Genomic DNA, 21,933 nt, shown 5'->3' on the forward strand with positions numbered 1-21,933 from the left:
CAGTTCTGAAACATTTTATGGTGATGACTACATTCTCAGCCAACAATAAAATGGCGCTGAATGCTTTCATTGGTGAACACTTTTTAGGCTTCGTACGTATTCTCATTCGTTTAATTCTATGATACCAACAACACTTTAATATGGCGAGACTTGAGGCTTGTAATGAGGATCATTACATTTTCTTTACCCCAAGAGAGACAATGCTGTCATGTTGTATGGTGAGAAAATGTCAGAGACACCCTTGTAAGTGAACAGCCTTTTCCAATAGCTTAACTTTTGAAAAAAAATTATAGCTGTTTCAACTGGAATAATATGTTATAAGGTTAAAAATGAAATACCCAAGTTCTTAGGCCTACTTCTTAGCAAAAATTAAAAAAAATAAAATAAAATTATCGGGTTTTGTAGTATCGATTAGGAGTAAGTACTATATTTCATAGCCCGTTCTAAAATTTGGATTGACTCATACCCAGTCATAACTCGCGACTCGCATCACTCAACACCCACAACAACACTGCAACACCCACCCGTCAGTGATATAAATAGTCATTGTTCTCACTGAAAGTCTTTGTACTGATTCAGGGATTAGACTGTATTGTTGAAATATTACAAGAATTATTTATTCTCTCCAGATTTCAACTCAAGCTCAATCGACTTGGTAGGTTTGCATGTTTACACGACTTTCTACTTTCACTTTCCCTTTCATTTCATAGCCACCGTTACCATCATCAGTCATCATCATCGTCGTCCTGAAGTAGCCCCAGTTGTTTGAGGATCGATCCTCAGTTTACATTTTCATATTATAAGACACACTAATAAATAGAGGTGCTTAAATGAGTCAATAAAACGGAGATGACGAGATGACGTTAAAGGGAGTAAATCTGACTCATGAATGAACAACACAAAACAAAATACGTTGCGGCCCTTGGCCTTTTTCAAGTAAACACGGAGTACATATATAGATCTCTCTCACTCACTCTCTCTCTCTCTCTCTCTCTCTCTCTCTCTCTCTCTCTCTCTCTCTCTCTCTCTCTATATATATATATATATATATATATATATATATATATATATATATATATATATATATATATATTTGAAAGATAATTAAGATAGTTTGACTTCTACAACGTTGTAGAGTAGAAGTCAAACTCTATCTTAATTATCTTTCAAATGTTTATAAATAGCTCCTGCCTAGCGAAATAATTTAACCGATATTTTGACTCTGGTTGCCACATTGGATTATTTGTAGAATTATTTTTTACTTCTTTCGGAGACATCGGGATTTTTTAAAGTTTTCAAATAAAATATTATTATCAGGAATGGGCAGGGGTGGATTACCAATCCCGAGTCATTTTCTCTATCTGCCCTTCAATATGGCTGCCCATGCTGTTCGGCAAAAAAATGAATTTTTTCAATATTTTTTTTCATGACTTTAATCTTTTATTTTTGGTCATTGATGATTTGTATCTCAATAAATAACATATGGTCCAACATACTATAGCAAAAAAAATGGGTTTGGTACTATCATTTTTCGAACAATAACGCATAGCGTAATGCGACGTGCACCAAAATCGCAAATTTTTGTCAACTTCAAGGCTCAAAACGGTCAAAGATGTCGGCTGGGATTTTTTTCAAAATTTGATATATTGTACAGATACACTATTTCTATAAGCACATGGAAGCTTTCCTTGTATTTTGAGGTGCTTCATGGTAAAAATCACCTGCAAAGAACCTAAGTATCTCAACTTTAAGTTACAAAGGGGCATAACTCAATAAATTATTTAAACCCCCAAAATCGACTAATATTACACTACACAGATAGCAAACAAAGCTTAAAATGTTTAGCTTCTAACAAACTCTTAAAAGCTAATAAATTCAATGCTTTCAGTTTATTTATTTTTGAAAAAAGGGTGAAATAATGCATTAACAGTTCAATAATTGTAGACTACACACTCAATCAGATATATCAGAGTGGCATCAATGAAAAAAAATACCCAGCTCCTTTAGATTTATCATTTTGTGTGCTGGAGAGTTCTCCAGTTAAAAATAGCTTGTAAAAAAGAGATAAAATTAAAGAAGAAGAAAGGACTTTTTACCGAACCTGACTCTAAAAGACGTCAAAGAATAACAGATGAGATTAAAGAAAAGGTAATTGAATTTTTATAACAACAATGAATATTTGCAGCTGTGTCCTGGAAAGGAAGACTGTGTTTCAGTCACAATTGATGGGGAAAAAACTGAAGTGCAAAACTGTTTGATACTTGTTAAATTGAATGAACTACATGCGCAACCTTTTAAAAAGTACCCTCAATAACTGAATGTAATATTGGTTTATCAAAATTCTGTGAACTCAGGCCCAAATAGTATATTACTGTAGGACCAAAAGGAATGCATTCAGCTTTTGTTAGTGAAATGCATCAAAATTCAAAACTAATCATAGTAGGTGTTCCTCGGGATAAATTTAACTAATCTGAATAATTACATAAAATAGTGTGTAATATTGAAAATCCAGAATGTATAGTTCATCGTTGTGAAAAATGTCCTGGAACAGACAATCTGAAAGCATTTCTTAATAATCTCTTTTCTCAAAATGATCTTGATCTCGGTGATATCCTTACACTCAAACAGTGGTGCATACTGGCAGAGCTACTTTATTAATACTGGAAGATACTGTTGAAAATATTACTGAAAAAATCTGCAAAACAATTCATGACCTTAGACCACATTGATTGTTTTATTGCACAGTCTCAAGCTGCATGTCTAAACCATGTGAAAGACACCCTGAGTGATAATACCGTAGCCATAGTTCTATTAGATTTTGCTAAAAGTTATTCTTTTATCATTCAAGATACTGTCCTGGGGCGTCATTGAGACAAAACACAATTGACACCTCATCCTTTTGTTGTATTACTGGGAGAATGGAAAATTAAATCATATTAGTATTTTTATCGCTAGTGACTATTTATACATGACATTGCACCAGTACACACATTTATGAGACAGATGGTGGGACATTTGAAGTCATCTCTCCCTAGCATAAAAAATTTCAAAATAATGTCATCATCATGAAGATATTGGATTGCATGCGGAATGTCACTTTTTTGCAACAATCCATGGGAAAATCGCCTTGTGATGGAATTAGGAGAACTGTGAAACAGTTAGCACTTTGAACAAGTCTACAAGCTCTATATGACAACCAGATCTTATGCCCAAAACAACTTTGTGAATGGTGCTCTAGCGACATACATGGCATAAGATTTGCATATGAGACTTCTAAAGACGTGGAAGCTGATTCTATAACCCCACTCCATGTTTTGAATCAGCACAGAGAATTCTTGGAACACAGAGTCATGAGTGTTGTTTTAGACCAATATCTATTTAAAAACTATCTTTTAGTAGAATTTCTGTGGATCATGGCACTAGCAATTCATTTCTTGATATGAGTATGAGTGAGGATGTCAACCAAATTTCTTTTCGAGTAGGCATGTATGCTACAGCGATTTATGATCAGGAATGAAAGTGGAATATAGTAACTGTAGTTGACCTCTCTGAGGAAAATTCTGATGTTCTAATCAAATTAATGCATCTTGACAGTCACATCATCTATCTTGGCCACAAAATGAAAGAAATGCTTTCAGATTGTCTGTTGCACATTTTTCACAACGATGAAGCATACATTCTGGATTTTCAATATTACACACTGTTTTATTTAGTTCTTCAGATTAGTGAATTTATCCCTAGGTACAGCTATATATGATTAATTTTGAATTTAGATGCATTTCCCAAACACAAACTGAATGCTTTCCTTATGGTCCCATAGTAATGCACCATCAGGTCTAAATTCACAGAATTTTGATAAACCAATATCATATTGAGGGTAGGTACTTTTTAAAAACTTCAGCATGCAGTTCATTCAAATTAACAAGTATCACACGCTTTTGAACTTTAGTTTTTTCCCCATCAATTATGACTGAAACACAGTCTTTCTTTCCAGGACACAGCCGCAAATATTCATTGTTGTTACAAAAATTCAATTACCTTACCTTTAATCTCATCTACTATTCTTTTATCTCTTTTAGAATCGGGTTCGTCAAAAAGTCCTTTCTCCTTCTTTAACTTTCTCACTTTTTTACAAGCTATTTTTAATGTGAGAACATTCCAACACACAAAGTGATAAATCTAAAGGAGCTGAATCATTTTTTTTCCATTCATGCCACTCTGATATATCTGAATGAGTGTGAAGTCTACAATTATTGAACTGTTAATGCATTATTTCGCCCTTTTTTAAAAAATAAATAAACTGAAAGCATTGAATTTATTAGCTTTTAAGAGTTTGTTAGAAGCCAAACATTTTAAGCTTTGTTTGTTATCTGTGTAGGGTAATATAAGTTGATTTTGGGGGTTTAAATAATTCATTGAGTTTTGCCCCTTTGTAACTTAAAGTTGAGATACTTAGGTTCTTTGCAGGTGATTTTTACCATGAAGCACCTCAAAATACAAGGAAAGCTTCCATGTGCTTATAGAAATAGTGTATCTGCACAATATATCCAATTTTGAAAAAAATCCCAGCCGACATCTTTGACCGTTTTGAACCTTGAAGTTGACAAAAATTTGCGATTTTGGTGCACGTCGCATTAAGCTATGCGTTATTGTTCGAAAAATGATAGTACCAGACCCATATTTTTGCTATATTATGTTTGACCATATGTTATTTATTGAGATACAAACCATCAATGACCATAAATGAAAGATTAAAGTCATGAAAAAAAATATTGAAAAAATTCATTTTTTTGCCGAACAGCATGGGCAGCCATATTCAAGGGCAGATAACTCCAAAAGTTGATAAATAGTTTCATTTTCCTTTAAATAATTGTAATCTATGCTAAAAGTTGTACAGGATTACCAAATTTGAGAGAGTTAACTTGATTAATAAAAAAAGTTATAGCCTCTCAAAAATGGACCCACAAGCAAATTTGATTTTGACAAGTTTTGAGAAAAAATTTTAAAAAATTGTAAAAAATTCAAATATCCATATTCTGAACTGAAAATTTGGTTTTGTTCATGTCTCATAATTATCATCAATTGAGCCAAGTTTGAGGAAAATCAAAAGGGGTGTGGTTCCCAATTTCCGAAAATTTGGTCCACTTGACATGGAATGGCCCTAATGCATTTCTATTCAATTTTGATGGCAATTTATCAACGTGTGGCCTACATATGAGCAGGTCTAATAACGGGATGCAATTATGGACTTGGTTTAACATTTTTTTAATGGACAATATTTTGCATTAGTTTGAGAGTATTTCCATTACATGAATGAGCCTTAACGATTTGGGTTATCAGACTGCAATATGTGCATGTCACAATGTACCATCATTTTTTTTATTTTTTTTTTGGAGATTTATCGCAATTAAAAAAAAATTTGACAACATTTTAAAAAATTGGCTTACTGATATTTATCTTGATCAACATAAAACATCTGGCCAACAAAACTCGATCAATTTACACCGCTCAGCAGGGACCACTAAATTTTATTTTTGTAAGTGGTGTGATATTTCTAATTTAAAAAACAATTTGCTGAGTCAGTTGTTGTTTACAACTCTGCTGACACCACTATTTATTACTCACTGTATTTCGATATCACAAGCGATGGCAAACATTATGTTTCATCAGGTTATAGTATCATTAGTTAGGGAAAAGATTTGTTGTTCAGTCTTAAAGATTGTGATAAAGGAATGAGCATACAAGATAACACAAGGGGACATAAAGTTAAATCCAACAAATGCTACAGATGCAATGGCCCACATACGCCACAACAGTGCAAGTTCAGGTCTGCAACTTGCTATAAATGAAACAAACAAGGCTATATTGCCAAAGCCTGTTTATCAAAAGCCCCTACAACGTCAGGTGCACGACCTAACCAGCAGGGTCAGTTCCGCCATCAACGGCAACATTACGTCGACAGCTGCCAACCATCGAACCTGTCCAGAATTTTTCCTCATGCCAGCACAGACGCTAATCCTGCACCTGAGTTCAACATTTTCTCAGTGAAATCGTGTTGCCACGCTCTGATCAACATCCCCATCACCATCAACGGGAAGTGTGTTGACTTCCAGCTGGACACTGGTGCCACACTCAGTGTCATAACGAAGAAGGACTTTGACATGATTAAAGAGGAAAGAAAGCCACTTCAGCCCTGTACTAAACTGTTACAGACGTATACAGGGGATCCTGTTCCAGTTGTGGGAGAGTGAAATCAACGTGTGTTACGGGAGCCAGAGAGGTAGGCTTCCTCTCTTGGTGGTAAAAGGTGATGGGCCACCATTATTAGGTAGGAACTGGTTAAATAGATTAAAACTTGATTGGAAGTGCTTATTTTCTGTAAGCAAGGCAGGTGATATTGACCCAGACTCAGTTAAGAAATCATTAGATTGAGTGTTAAGTGACAATGATGTTGTGTTTGGAACCAATGGGTTACTCAATGATAGAAGTGTTAAGATAAACATGAAAGACACAAACCCCAAGTACCATAAAGCTAGAGTTCCGCCTTACGTGATGAGAGAGAAGATAGAAACAGAACTTGAAAGACTAGAGACTAATGGTGTTATAAAGAAAGCTGAAAGCTCAGATTGGGCTACTGCTATTGTACCGGTGCTGAAGAAAGATGGTTCTGTTAGAATATGTGGCGATTACAAAACCACTGTTAACAAGCAGGTAGACCAGAATAGAGGATATTTCACTTACGTTTGCAGGTGGTGAAAAATTCACTGAACTAGACTTTTCGCATGCATACACACAATTGGGACTCCACCCTGATTCCAAATGCTATCTCATCTCATGTAGTTCCATATCTGAAGCAGACGTCGGAGGTCATCTTCCGCCAAGCTGATCTATCTCTTGCCAATTCTATTAAAGCAGCGCCACCTTTCTCAGCTTCATCTGTCCAAGTTCTTATCCCTTTCAAATACGTTATTCTTTGTCTTCCTCTTATTCTTTTTCCATTCATCTTTCCAGTCAAGGCGAGTATTTCCAAACCAGGGTGGCGGATAATGTGTCCTAAAAATTCCATTTGGCGTTTGATGATTTTTGTTATCAGTGATCTTTTTCTGTTTGCCATTTCTAAAATTTCTTCATTTCTTTTCCTTTCCATCCATGACACCCTCATCATTCTTCTGTAAAACCACATTTCCACTGCCTCCAGTCTTTTAACCATGGTCTTGTTTATGGTCCAGCTCTCACAACCATATAGCAGCACAGACAGTACATAGCAATCCAGGACTTTGATTTTTGTTTTCATGCTAATATTCCTGTTTTTCATAATTGTATGCAGCTGGTTGAATGCATTCTTCGCCATACCTATTCTTTTCTTTATTTCACAATCTGATTTTCCATTGGATGTTACATTGAAGCCTAAATCTTTGAAACATTCAACTTGTTGTATTGTTTGTCCTCTGCTTGTTATTACACAGGCTGGTGGGTTATTATTTTTAGATACCGTCATACATTCTGTTTTAGATATATTCAGTTCCAGTCCCATATTTTCACTACTCCTGACTACAACATCCAGTAATTCTTGTAGTTCATGTTCAGATTCTGCCAGTAGAACAGTATCATCTGCATACCTCAGATTTGTTACATTCTTTCCTCCAATACACACCCCCTTCTTATGTTCGATATCTCTTAATATCATTTCACTATAGAGGTTGAATAAATCTGGAGACAAAACACACCCCTGCCTAACTCCTCTTCTAATAGGTGTAAAACTGCTTAGTTCGTTGTCAACACGCATTGCTGCTTCTTGTTCCCAGTACAAATTCCGTAATATTCTTAAATCTTTACCATCAATGTCCAAGGATGATAGAATTTTGAATAGTTTTTCGTGTTGTACTTTATCAAAGGCTTTTGAATAGTCGATGAAACACATATACAGATCTTTATTTACTTCAATACATCTTTCCATCAGCATTGATAATGTGAATATTCCATTTCTGGTACCCTTGTCCTCAACAAAACCAAATTGCATCTCCCCAATTTCAGGTCGTATTTTATTCCTTATTCTTAGTAAAATTATCTTCAAAAGAATTTTTGTGAGGTGGCTCATTAGGCTAATAGTTCTGTGTTGTTCACAATCAACTGCCCTGGCTTTTTTGGTAGTGCTATAAAAATGGATCGTTTCATATCAGTTGGCATTTTTCCTGTGTCATACACTTGATTTAGAAGGTTTGTGATGAATTCAATCCCCCATTCACCCAGGCCAGTCAAGGCTTCAATTGTTATGGCATCAGGTCCTGCAGCTTTTCCATTTTTCATGCTTTTCATGACGTTCCTAACTTCATCTTTCATTATAGAAGGCCCTTCCAGTTCTTTTATCATAGGCATTTCTCCTCGATTATCAAAGAAAAGTTCTTCAATATATTCTGACCATCTGTTTAGAATGCAGTCTTTGTCCATGATGGTGTTTCCACGCTTGTCTTTGATGCATCCACTTTTAGCACCTGATTTAGTTTTGTTTGTCACTTCTTTGATTTTCTGATGGAAGAATTTGCCATTTTTTTCTTTGCAGGACATTATATAGTGACATTGTTCATTTATCCAGTCTTCTTTAGCTTCGTTGCATTTTCTTTTTATCTGCCTGTTCAGAGTCTTGTATTTTTCTTCCTGATTTTTGGCCTTTCTTCTCTCATTCATTAGTTCTAATATCTCTGGAGTAATCCATTTCTTCTTCTGCAACTTAAGTGTGGTTGGAACATTTTCTTCTAATGATGCAGCAACACTGTCTTTAAACTGCTCATATTTCTCTTCTATATCTGTTAGTTCTCCAAGCACTTCAAACTTGTTTCTTACTGATAGTTCAAATTTTTCTTGTATCTTCTGTTCCTCCCGGAGAATGTCTAGTTGGTATTTAGGTTTAGCCTTTGCTCTTTTGCAGATTTTCAATTTAACTCGTATGGGGCATAGCACAGGTATATGATCGCTGTTACAGTCAACCCCCGGCATAGATTTGGCATACAAAACCGAGTTTCGGAAACGTTTGCTGATGAGTATGTAATCTATTTGGTTTCTCACTCCATCTCCAGGACTTTTCCATGTCCACTTCCTTCTATTGTGGTTTGTTGACCAAGTATTTGTGATTGTCAGATCATGTTGACGGCACCATTGAATAAGACGATCACCTCTGTCATTTTTGTCTCCCAGACCATGTGGGCCCACAATATTCTTCTATTCTTTCTCGGCCCACCTTGGCATTAAAATCGCCCATGATGAGTTTTATGTCTGAAGACTTAAACTGATGCATTGCTTTATCTATTTGTTGATAGAAATTTTCCACTTCTTCATCATCGTGACTGGTGGTTGGGGCGTATATTTGTAAAATATCAAAATCAAAAGGTTTTGCTTGTAGTTTGATTGCCATTACTCTGTCTGATATGGGCCAGAATCCTTTGACTGCTCGCGCCGTTTTATTATCTAGTATAATTCCAACTCCCCTTTGGTGTTCTCCTCCTCCTGAGTATATAATTTTACAGTCATCATAATTAAGTTCTCCTGCTCCTTTCCATCTAACTTCTGATAATCCTAAAACATTGATATTCAATCTCTTCATTTCCATAACTACATTTGCTAATTTTCCTTTCTGGTACAGACTTCTTACATTCCATGTTGCTGTTCGTAATGTTTGGTGGTGCACAGTAGCTGGATGACGGTCGAGAGTCACCTGTTCACCTGCATGACTATCTCTACCGGACGAGGCTGTAATCGAGTTGCTCGAAAAACATCCATTGACGTCGTTGACTAGATTCGCTTGGACGGACATCATGACGATCTTGGGATGATACGTCAGTGGTTTCCCGTTGCCTTCTGACGGATTTTTATCTGGTTTACTCCATAGCCTTTTGACCTCCCGGTCATAACCCACAAGGCAGTGGGAGCATTTGGCAGGTTTTAAGGCGCCTCCCATTCACCTTGATAGTCCCTTCATAGAGTATATGAGGCATTTTGTATGTGTAGCTGTGCTGCCAGACTACCCAACCTCACTCTCCACGACTATCGCCAGTTGGTCCGCGGCTTTACAGCTAACCTATAGATCAGGATCTGTAGGCCGTTCCACGATCCGCCACCTGTGGACGCGCTGGGTTGGGGATGGTCGCCCCAAATGCTATACCACTATAAATACTCACAAAGGTCTCTATCAGTATGAGAGACTCTGTTTTGGAATCTCGTCAAGCCCTGGAATATTCCAGGCTGTCATGGATAGCATTTTTAAGGACATCCCAAATGTGTGTATGTATTTTGATAACCTGTACATAACAGGCAAAGAAGACACAGCATCTTCAAACTCTAAGCAGGGTCTTGAAGTTGGTCAGTGAAAAAGGGTTAAAAATCAACAAGGACAAGTGCCAGTTCATGTTGGAAGAAATCAGTTTCTTGGGATATAGGTTGAACAAAGAAGGTATCAAACCCCAAATTGAAAAGACCAGAGCTATCAAAGAAGCACCTAAACCAGAAAACATCCAACAACTTAGAGCCTTTTTGGGTATGGTGAACTACTATGGAAAGTTCATCGGAAATTTATCAAACACTTTGTCTCCACTGTACAAACTGTAACAGAAAAATGTACTTTGGCATTGGTCTAAACATCAAGATGTTGCTTTCAATGCAGCCAAAGAAGCTCTTTCTTCTGATACCTTACTTGTTCACTACAACCCAGGAAAGAAACTTATCTTAATCTGTGATGGTTCGCTAGATGGTGTAGGTGCAGTGTTAGCACATAATGATGATAGAGGTGAACGCCCCATTGCTTATGCCAGTAGATCCCTCAATCAAGCAGAGAGAAACTATTCTCAGTAAGACAGGGAAGGGTTGAGTGTTATTTTTGGAATAAAGAAATTCCACAAGTTTGTTTTTGGCAGAGAGTTTACTATATATCGTAACTGATCATAAGCCCTTGCTGGGTTTATTTGGTGAACATAAACCCCTACCTGAGCATGCCTCACCTAGAGTACAAAGATGGGCTATAACATTAGCTGCTTATATAACTATGAGCTAAAGCACAGACCAGGGTCTGAAAGCAGTGCAGATTGCCTCAGTCGTTTGCCTTTAAAAACCCAAAACATGAGCTATGTACCAGAAGATATTGATATGCTATTTTCTGTCATTGCGAACTCTAATGTCAGCGTGAGTGATGTTAGGAGAGAAACCCAAAAGGATGAATGTTTGAAAAGAGTGCATGAGCATTGTTTGAATGGTTGGCCTGAAGATTTCATAACAGAAGACTTGAAACCTTTTAGGTGTAGAAAACTAGAATTAAGTCTAGAAGATGGTTGCATCCTCTGGGGTTCAAGAGTGGTGATACCTAGAGCCTTACAGAATGAAGTGCTAAGTATGACACTTGCTGCGTCTTCTATCCTCCTACATCTTCTGCCTTTGTCTTGGAATGAGATTACTTGAGTTTTGTCATTTCCCTTCTCAGAGTCCTTGGCTGAGAGGGAAACAGTCAAATGTTTGGTTTTGGGGTATGGTATTTTTTCCTTGTAAATCATCTCTCTGTTATGTGCCGCTAAATGTATTGTTTTGAATGTATAATGTAAACATTCAAGTATATTCCTCTTACTCTTAATTGGATCCTGTGCTTTTGGCCTGATGAGAGTTGCGATCTCAAACTAAATACACTGATAGTATGCTCTCGGAATCTACATTTGTTCCCTATTTAAACCATTCTCTTACTTTTTTTTTTGTGCGCTCTCAATTGTAAATCTATTTTTAAAATTTGACCATCCCTTCTTTCTTTTTACTGGCGCTGAAATGACCTAAATGTGTTGCAAGCGCTGTAAAACCCTTAAAAACAAATTGAAGTTATGTTTGATATGTGCCTCCCCCATTTCATGTTTCCTGTCAGTTCCACACCCAGAAACTTTGTGAAGTCTACTTGTTGAAGAGTTGTGCAGTTGGCAGTCTTAGGATCTTGGCTTTCTTTTGTTGGTGATTGACATGATGTGGCATTTCGAGACATTTAACTCCATAAGCCAGTTGCTTTCCCAATCCTCTAGCAATTTCAGATCATTATTGAGACACTCAGTCTTTTTCATTATGCTACTGTAAAGAGACTGATTGAAGTTTATTTGTGTAAATCAAAAACAACTCTGGATAACGACACCCCTGGATAGCAACATTGACCTTTGATCCCAATTTAAAAAAAAAAAAAAATTAAAATCCCTGTTTAGTGACATTGATATAGCAATAATCAGCAGTTGACACTTGATACAAAAAATCTAGCCTAATAGGCAATCTTGTTTCCTACAAACTCATCTCCTCCTCTCTGTCAATAGAAAAACTCTTCTTTTCCAGTCAATGAGATGTCAAACTGAATGGAGTTTGTCATTAGTTTTTCCAAAATGACTTAATGTTGGAATATTTTTGTGGCACATGTTGTGAAAACGACCATTTGGCACAGCTTCAAATGCACCGACTTCTGGCCCAATTATCTGCGAGCTGGCAAAAATTATTGCGGACAAGCTTGGAGTGGCAGGTTTTTAAGTGAGAATGGATGGATCAATAGTTTAAACAGCTACCAGGCTTTGTATTTAAAATAAATATATGAAAAAATATCTGTGAAACAGTGTCACAAACAATTTTTTTGTTTATCTGTATCTTATAACTTCTGCTTTATTTATCATTTTCTTATTACAGTCCACTCCAGATAATAGCAACTCGGTTAATCGCAACATTTCCCAAGACACAGAATTAATTCTATTTAAAAGTCACTGGATAATTGCAACAAACTTCAGTTAATGGCAACAAATTTTCCACCTCGAAAAATGTTAAATTCAAGAAATCAATCAAACAAAATTTCATGATTAAATTTGATCATGGGTGAAATCATGACAGGTTGAAGAATCGAGAGTGGGCGAGGTTTAATGCTACAGTAGTTTGTCACCACTCTATTAGAAACAAAAGAGGGTGGGCGTTGCAGTATGGGTTTATGCGGTCATATGTGACCTCGTTCAAGAAGACTCTTTAACCGATTTGTTTTTATTTTTGGAAACTATTGAGCAACACGTATATTAACATCAGCAGGCCTCAGCAAGAAAACATTGACCCTTAATGCCTTCTTAGGGAAATGATTTATGTCAAACACAAAGGAAAATGATGTAATTTTCAACCATAAAAAGAAAACACACACACAGAAAGAGAAGAGAAAAACAAAACAATACAACACATTTTTAATGTGGCTATGTAGGTCCCAAGCCTGTGCAAACTCAGAGGGAAAATGTTGCAATAGTGGACTGGAAACTCAACTTTGGTGGCTCGCAATATTTTCGCTGATCCCAGATGTTGCGATTATCCAGAGGGGACTGTAAAATTATTTTTAAAAGAGTAGCCAGTGACGAGTCAGCTGAACACTGTTTACGATCAAAACAATGACAATACACATTGAAGAGTGAAAGTGTAACTGGTAAGACCTTTGTCAAAAGGAAAAATACCCAAAGTTAACTAAGATGGTTGGGACATGTCTTATTACAAACTGTTCTGCACATCGCATCATTATGCTCACCGGACTCAGCACAGTCCTTTTTTTCTAGAAAACCATGGAATAATGACATTCTTGGATAACAACAATTTTCCTGTCCTGGCTGATGTCGTTACCCAGGCGTTACACTGTATTAAGATCTATAGAGTTGGATTAGATATTATGAAAGATGACATTTTTTTACAACCAAAAGACTTTGTATATTTACCATTTCATTTGGAATTTCTCCCACTCTAGATTTATTACTTGCAACAAGCTTTTTCTTTTGTGTTAGGTGGGGGGGGGGGGGGGGGGGGGATCTAAGACTTGGCCATTTACAAGTTGATAAGGGCCTTTAAATATTTAAAAAAAATTATTATTGTTCAATTGAAGGTAAGTCAGATTATATTTTCAATCTCTGATAGGTTTCTTATCTTCTAAAATACAGGAGAGTCAAAAACCAAATTCAATTGTACAACCCCCCCTCCCCTCCCTCCTTTATATATAATAACATTCTTCACATGTGTTTGTTTCAGAATATCTAATATCTGCCCACATTTGAGACTATTGCAACAAACGTCTGCCACCAGCTTCTTTTCCCTTGACTTAAGAAAAAGAAGTTCTAACAGTGATGAAAAGAGCAAGTGATTCCAGCTGTTCAGATGATTCATCAGATGGATTATCTAATACTATCCATGTTCAATCGGTAAATGCATAAATAAAATATATTTCTAAGTATATATGGTGGGCATCCACTCTATCCTTCTTAGTGTGAGTGAATTGATTTTGAGAGACACCCTTGAGATATATATATATATATATATATATATATATATATATATATATATATATATATATCGTAGTGATAGTCGATCAACTCGAAATTTATGATTCAAGTGTTGACTACTTACTACAAAAATACTACTATTACTACTACTACTATTACTACTACTACTACTACTACTACTACTACTACTACTACTACTACTACTACTACTAATACTACTACTACTACTACTACTACTACTACTACTACTAATGCTAATGATATAAAGTTGTTTTTATTTTTCGTAGTAGCAGCCTATTTTGAATGCCCTTGAAATGCCTGAGGGGAAAAAAAAAAGAATTAGAAGCGCTTTGGAGTTCCTTTTACTGTTGTAAACAATTTGTGTAGCTGATATTTTTTTTAAGATAAAGAGGAAGAAAGAATAAGGTGTTTAAAGCCAGTTGTAGTCTGTTATATCATATTTTCATTGTATTTATTTTAAATGGAGATTTTTATATATTAGTTTTATTTATTGTTACCTATTTCAGGGCCAAGAAAATCCTGCACTGGTACAGGCTTCAAAAGATGGAAACTGGACTGAAATCTCCAAACATTTTTCTGAAGGTGTTGGAGTGAACGATTCACTGCTGGCTGAAGAATCTAGAAAGATTACAGTGTTGGAGTTGGTGTCAAGATATGGTCATATTGAATGTGTTAAAAAACTGATTGAGATTGGAGCGACAAAAGATCTCACAAAAGCCATGATTCAGGCTGCTGAAAAAGGTCATGTTGAATGTTTTCGGGCATTGATGCATGCCAGGTTTTGCCATGAAGTCAATGATAATGAACGTATTTGCAAATTGGTAAATTTAATAAAGAAAGAAGACTTTGAATCTATCCAGAAAATGTTGGTGGAAAGTGATTTAAAGAATGTTATTTGTGAAATTGGTGACCAGTTAATGAAACTCTTAGTTGTTCACAATTCCCCTACATCTTGTTTGCAGGCCCTAATGGATTTAGGTGTAGACATTAACCAAAAGTCTGATATGTATAACCTCACACCTCTCAAGTGTTCAATTTTTGCCAATAATTTGGATTCCGTCCGCTTTTTTCTGCGGAATGGTGTTGAGGTTTTAGATATTGACGAGGTTATATACTGTAAAGATGATGAGTGTCTTGGTGAGCTTGTGAAATGTGTAGCGAAAGAACAGGTCATATGTTATTTGCCATGGATTATGAATGTTCACAAAACAAGCTGTATGAGTATTTTACTGAAATATCTTGAAAATGTAGATTCCAAAGACAAGTGCGGAATGACATTATTGATGTGGGCTTGTCGCAAGAATTCTTTACCTTGGGTAAAGTTTCTTTTGGGAAATCATGCAAATGCTAATTTTCGAAGTAATCGAGGTGACACAGGTCTTTCTATAGCATGCACCAATGGTCACTATCAGATTGTGGAGTTGCTACTAAAACATAAAGTAAATATCAATGCACAGTTTTTGGAAGCCTCTCCTTCTGCACAGAAAGAAGCTCCTGTAGAAAACATGGTGCGCAAACTATATGACCATAATGCTGATATGGGTTTCTGTGGTCTTGGGGAGCATGCACTCTCTATTGCATGTTCTAAAGGACATGATGATATTGTTGATCTTTTGCTCAAAAATGGAGCAAATGTGTTTATGCTGAAACCCTCTAGATTCACTGTCATCATGGAGGCAGCATTGAGGAACCGTGTATATTGCCTTAGGAAGTTCTTGCAATTCTCTTTTCCACTTGTCAACCAAAAGGAAGATGATGGAAGGACTGCTTTGATGATGGCTTGTTTCTCTGGACATGAGGAAGTTGTAGACATTCTATTGGAAAACAAAGCAGATGTTGATAGTCAGGACTTAAAGGGTAAAAGTGCCCTGATGTATGCTGCATTAAACAAAAATAGTGTGAAATGTGTGCAGCTTTTACTTGAGTACAAAGCAAATATTCATTTGAAAAACCGTAAAGGAAGAACTGCTTTAATGGTGGCTTGTTCCTCTGACAACGTTGAAGCTGTGGACATACTCCTAACCCATGGATCAGATGTGAATATTGAAAATGTGAAAGGAAGGACTGCTATGATGTACGCAGCTGTAAATAACAGCGTTGCTTGCTTGCAAAAACTTTTGGACCACCATGCAGACAGTGATCTTATAAATAAGGAAGGATATACATCTTTAATGATTGCCTGTATAAGGGGATATGATGAGATAGTGGATTTATTGATTAAGAATAAAGCGAAATTGAATATGAAAAATGGTGAGGGAAAAACTGCTATTATGTACGCTTCTGTGTGTCGTAATACTTCATCTGCATTGAAAATCATACCAAAGCTCGTTGAATCTGGAGCAGACGTCAATGGTAGAACTTACACTGGAGACACGGCTCTTTTTTATGCAGCTGCAGTTGGAAACACTGAAGTGGCTGAGGTATTGGTGAAGAATGGAGCAGACATTAACATCAGAAATAAAGCTGGCAGAACTGCTATTATGTATGCCCAAGCTAGAGACCACACAGAATGCACAGCAAAATTGTTAGATCTTGGTGCTGATTTAACCGACTCTGATAATGAAGCTTGTGAATGAGAAGATAACTTTGATGTTGGTGATCTGATTGTGAATAAATATACTAACTATTCAAATTCAGATGATGATTACAGATTATAGAAATCTAACCAAAAAAAAAAAAAAATTATAGAGATTGAATCGGACTCAAATCAAATAATTGAATTTCAAGATGGCACAGATTGATTTCTGTGAAAATGGTAAAAGTTAGGGTTGATTCACTTTATGATAGCACTTACGTTTGTTTAGATGAAATTGATGAAACTAATAGAATGAATAAGATAACAGATTGATGCAGATGAAAGTTTTGGAATATATATATAGGCCTACTTCAAGAAACAACAACAGTCAACAAAACAACTCAGTCCTGACGATGGCAAATTAAGCCTGAAACATTAATGTAGACTGTCTCAAACATTGTGGTAAATATTTTAAAAAAATAATATATATATATCGTCTTGGCAAGAATAATGTGAGTGAAAATTTACATTTATATATATATATATATATATATATATATATATATATATATATATATATATATATATATATATATATATATATATATATATTTTATATATATAATATATATATATATATATATATATATATATATATATATATATATATATATATATATATATATATATATATAGAAAGAGAGAGAGGGGGGAGGGGGGGGGGGGTGGTCAAAAATGGTGATTGTTTAGGCACTAATCAAATTGTTCAGTGTTGACATTATTGGTATCGCTGAGAGAAAAGTATGCTTTGTTATTTTAGTATTTTTCGGGTTGTTTTTTTTTTTAATTCTTCGTATTTCTCTTTTTTCCTAATGGATCATAGCAACATGTTGATTTTATTCTCATTCTTTATATGCCATATTCATAATGTGCCATAAGCGTGTTCAATTGAAGGGTGTGAAATACCAGAAAAGATATCTAATCGATTGAAAATTACAGAACCTGCAAGATAGCAGAATGATGCCGATGAAAGTGTTATATATTATATATATATATATATATATATATATATATATATATATATATATATATATATATAGAGAGAGAGAGAGAGAGAGAGAGAGAGAGAGAGAGAGAGAGAGAGAGAGAGAGAGGGGGGGATCAAATGATGGTGATTGTTAGGCACTAATAGAATTGTTCAGTGTTGACATTATTGGTATCCCTGAGAGAAAAGTATGCTTTGTGACCTTGGGATCTTAGTATTTTGTCGCGTTGTCTTTTTTTTTATCCTTTGTATTTCTCGTTTTTCCCAATGGATCATAGCAACTCGTTGATTTTATTCTCATTCTTTATCTGCCATATTCATAATGTGCCATGGTTATTCAATTTTATTATACATTTAATTCTGTATGTTGTTTTTTAAACTTGTCTTTTTTTCTTGATATAATGGCCCTTAACTTTTCTTGTGATAGAGAGAGGCTATTTACTTTTGCTTTTGTGCCTTTTGTATATGGATTTTATTTTGGGCTGTGATCGCAAATTAGACACATCTATGTAGATTGCTCTTTGAAATTTGAATCTATTACAGCCCATGGCCCCTTTATGCATGGTCATCGGAAGGTGGCTTAGCATGTATAATGCTGAAACATGCTAGAGTTTGAAGTGATATTATCCAAAGATTTCCACGAATGTCTGTTCATGAGTCATTTCTCTTTGTTAGTCATGATCGTACTACATGTTAGTCATTATCGTACTACACCGCACGATGTTGCTGTCTTATTTATCATTGCCCATAGTAGTGGGGTGTTAATGGGCAGGGAGGTACTTGCTGTGTCTTCTATCCCCCTGTTTTCCAATTGTTTTCTGTCTTTGTCTTGGAATGAGATTACTTAGTTTTTTCCTGACCCTGGCTGGAGTGTATAGTTATAGTTTTGGGAGATTATATTTTTTTCCTTGTAAATCATCACTCTGTTATGTACTGTAATTTTTTTGTATTTTTAACATATTTGTAAACATTTGTGTGTATTCCTCTTTGAGTGATCCTATGCTGGTGTCTTGGTGAGACTTTTTTTTAGACTAAGGACACTGATAGTGTGCTCTTGGAATCTACATCGGTTCCCTATTTGAACCATTTCCCCTATGTCTTACTTTTTTCTCAATTCCTTTTATTTGTACATATAGAATGTTTTTACTTTCCAATTTTCTTCCTTTCTTTCCAATTTTCTTCCTTTTTACTGCTGCTGATGTGACCTACCGTACATGTGTTGCAAGTGCCGTAAAACCCTTAAAAACAAAACAAACAATCGCTCTCTATTGATGACTATCACACGCCTCGCTCACACACACTCATTGTAATTAATACTATATATATATAAACAGTTACTCACCATATATTCCACATATACTCTTCTATCCCCCTATATCCGTTTCCCCTTTCCATACAGATTTCAGTCCTTGTTCTGGATTGATATTGCTCGGATTTGTTCTGGGCTTAGTTGGGATCCTTAGCAGAGAGGGAGGCTGTCAAGTGCTGGTTTGTTTGTTTGTTTTATTAGGTTTTTTTTGAGAGAATTTTTTTCCTTCTCTGTTATGTACTATTATTACTAGGTAAACTGATATTGTGCTCTTGGAATCTACATGTTCCCTATTTGTACCATTCCCCTTTGTACATACTTTGTCTTATTTTTTCCTCAAGTCCTTTAAATTGTACATCTAGAATATTTTTACTATCCAATTTCCCTCCTTTTAACTGGTGCTGATATGACCTAAATGTGTTGCAAGCGCCGTAAAACCCTTTAAAACAGACAAACTAACAACTTATTGGTTTAATATCAAAATAGACCTGTTCCACCAAGCTTGCCCACCACACTCCCAGATAGACAAAGGTATCCACCTCCTTTTTGGGCTCTCCAAACATTTACTGAGTCTTTTGGACTGTGAGGAATTTCAACAGACTATAGATCTAGGAAAAAAATTGTGTCTGGTTCAAATCTTATCATTTATTTATCTAGTCACTGTGTTTTAAAAATGTGTTTCACAAGTATGATAATCTTTTTGGTGTTTATTTACAAAACGTCAAAGTTGGAACATTTTTTTACATCAACTGGCAAGAAAAAATAAAAAGTTCTTGAACAATTAATTTCATCTCATGTTTTTTATTTATGTAAGGATTTTTTTTAATTTAAAAAGTTGTTTCTTCTTGGACTATCAGAATTCTTACAGAATATAGCATGGGTTTTCCGGTTCATGCCGGAATTCCAGTTTCGCGATATCTCGAAGTCAAATACCTCCGGTTTCAGTGTTTGAGTAAACCTAATAGCATAAAAACGGTGATGAAATAAGAGTAAAGTTTAGGCCGCATTTTCAGTAGGAACATTTTCAGGTTTGGCAAAGTGTCGAGATTTTAGTTTCAGGTTTCAGCACTTCTTCCTGCTGGCACCCATGGAATATTAGTAAGAAAACCCCATTGGGTTCCTGACCTTCCATAGTGGGCAGGGAGGCACTTAATTTGTCTTTTGTCCCCCTATATCTGTTTTCCAACATGCTTTCTGTCTTTGTCTTGGGATGAGATTACTTGGTTTTTTTTCCAGACTCTGGCCGGATACCCTGCCTTCGAGGGAAACAGTCAAATGTATAAAGTTTTGGGAGATTATATTTTTTGTCTTGTAAATAATCTTTTTTTTATGCAAGGTATTATGCTTTGTTTACATATTATATATGCTTTGTAAACATTTGCGTGTTTTCCTCTTAGTGGGGACCTATGCTTTTGTCTAGATGACACGTGATCTCAAACTAAATACTTTGATAGTGTGCTCATGGAATCTACATCTGTTTCCTATTTGAACCAATTCCCCCTTGTCTTATCTTTTCTTGGGTGGTTTAATTGTAATTCTAGAAAAACCCTTAAAAACAAACATACAAGACAAACCGCAGTTTAAATATTTATAAATTATCTCTTGTGGTAAATACTGTAAAGCATGGCGACAGCTGTCTCAGTGTCTGCTTTGGTGGTTTCTGCTGGTATCTCGTCTGATCTTGCGCCTTTCCATTCTTTAGAGCCTTGATAGCTTTCCATATTTCTTCCTTTGATGGTCTGTTACAATTGATAGACAGGTCTATTTTTGCTGGTGGAATGTCTGGTGGTGTCTCAGGAGCAGGGTGGTTCAAAAGTTCTGCCCATCGTTTCAGCTGCTCTTTTGTTGTCAATGGATTGCCATTTTACCTTTCATTGGCTTGTCGGTCTGGAGGAACTTGCCTGTGAGCATTTTGGTAGCTCTTCCATGTGCTCTTTTTTTTTTTTTTTTTGCCCTTCTCTACGCTTTGCTTCATTCTCTTATCCGCTATTGTGTACTCTTCTTGTGCTTTTGCTTTGGTTTCTCTTGTCCGGCTGGGTGGGGTTCCTGGCCTCCCATAGTGGGCAGGGAGGTACATATTGTGTCTTCTATCCCCCAATATCTGTTTTCCAACTTGCTTTCTGTCTTTGTCTTGGAATGAAATTACTCGGTTTTGTCCTGGCCCTGGCTGTGAGGAAAGCAGTCAAATGTATAGTTATTGTTTTGGGAGATGATATATTTTTTCTTGTAACTCATCTCTCTTTTATGTATTATTATTATTATTATTATTATTATTATTATTATTATTATTATTATTATTATTATTATTTTATTTGTTATTTTGAATGTATAATGTAAGCATTTGAGTGAGTGTATTCCTCTTTGTTGGATTTTGTGCTTGTGTCCGGATGAGACGTATTGGTGATCTCAAACTAAGTACATTGGTGGTATGCTCTTGGAATGTTCATCTGATCCCTATTTGTTCCCAGTTCCCCTTTGTCTTACTTTCTCTTGTGTGCTTTAATTGTAATTCTAGATTTTTTTGCTATCCCATTTTCTTCCTTTTTACTGGCGCTGATTTAACCTAAATGTGTTGCAAGCGCCGTAAAACAATTTAAAAAAAAATTAAGTTCTTGTCCGGCTCATATTCAATGCAGTTTTCTTCGCTTTTCTCTGTTCCAATTTCTTGATGGTATCGGAGGAGATCCACTCCTTGTATTGAGTCGTCTCCTTGCCCAGGATCTCATTGCAGATATCAAGTCAGAGATTCTTGCTG

General features: G+C 35.8%; 1 protein-coding gene across 2 annotated transcripts; it reads left to right on the top strand.

The window, feature by feature from the left end:
- The first annotated feature begins 462 nt into the window (after nucleotides 1-462).
- Nucleotides 463-17,030, top strand: LOC144965466 (uncharacterized). 2 transcript variants are annotated; one of them, XM_078900837.1, is made up of 3 exons: nucleotides 463-655; nucleotides 14,038-14,207; nucleotides 14,816-17,030. In XM_078900837.1, the coding sequence occupies exons 2-3, from the start codon at nucleotides 14,133-14,135 to the stop codon at nucleotides 16,883-16,885; spliced, it is 2,145 nt and encodes a 714-aa protein (XP_078756963.1). In that variant the 5' UTR covers nucleotides 463-655; nucleotides 14,038-14,132; the 3' UTR covers nucleotides 16,886-17,030. The 2 variants fall into 2 exon arrangements, with proteins under 2 accessions (XP_078756963.1, XP_078756964.1); XM_078900838.1 differs by lacking the exon at nucleotides 463-655 and adding an exon at nucleotides 707-936.
- Nucleotides 17,031-21,933: the final 4,903 nt, after the last annotated feature.

The sequence above is a fragment of the Berghia stephanieae genome, chromosome 2, assembly GCF_034508935.2.
Source record: "Berghia stephanieae isolate SIO BIC M18660-M18661 chromosome 2, UCSD_Bste_1.3, whole genome shotgun sequence".
NCBI classification, from domain to species: Eukaryota; Metazoa; Mollusca; class Gastropoda; order Nudibranchia; family Aeolidiidae; genus Berghia; species Berghia stephanieae.

Excerpts from the sequence above, each read along its gene's own strand:
- LOC144965466 (XM_078900837.1), top strand. The coding sequence starts at position 14,133 with ATGAAAAGAGCAAGTGATTCCAGCTGTTCAGATGATTCATCAGATGGA. Across the intron at positions 14,208-14,815 it reads ATACTATCCATGTTCAATCG|GGCCAAGAAAATCCTGCACT; the intron begins GTAAATGCATAA and ends TACCTATTTCAG.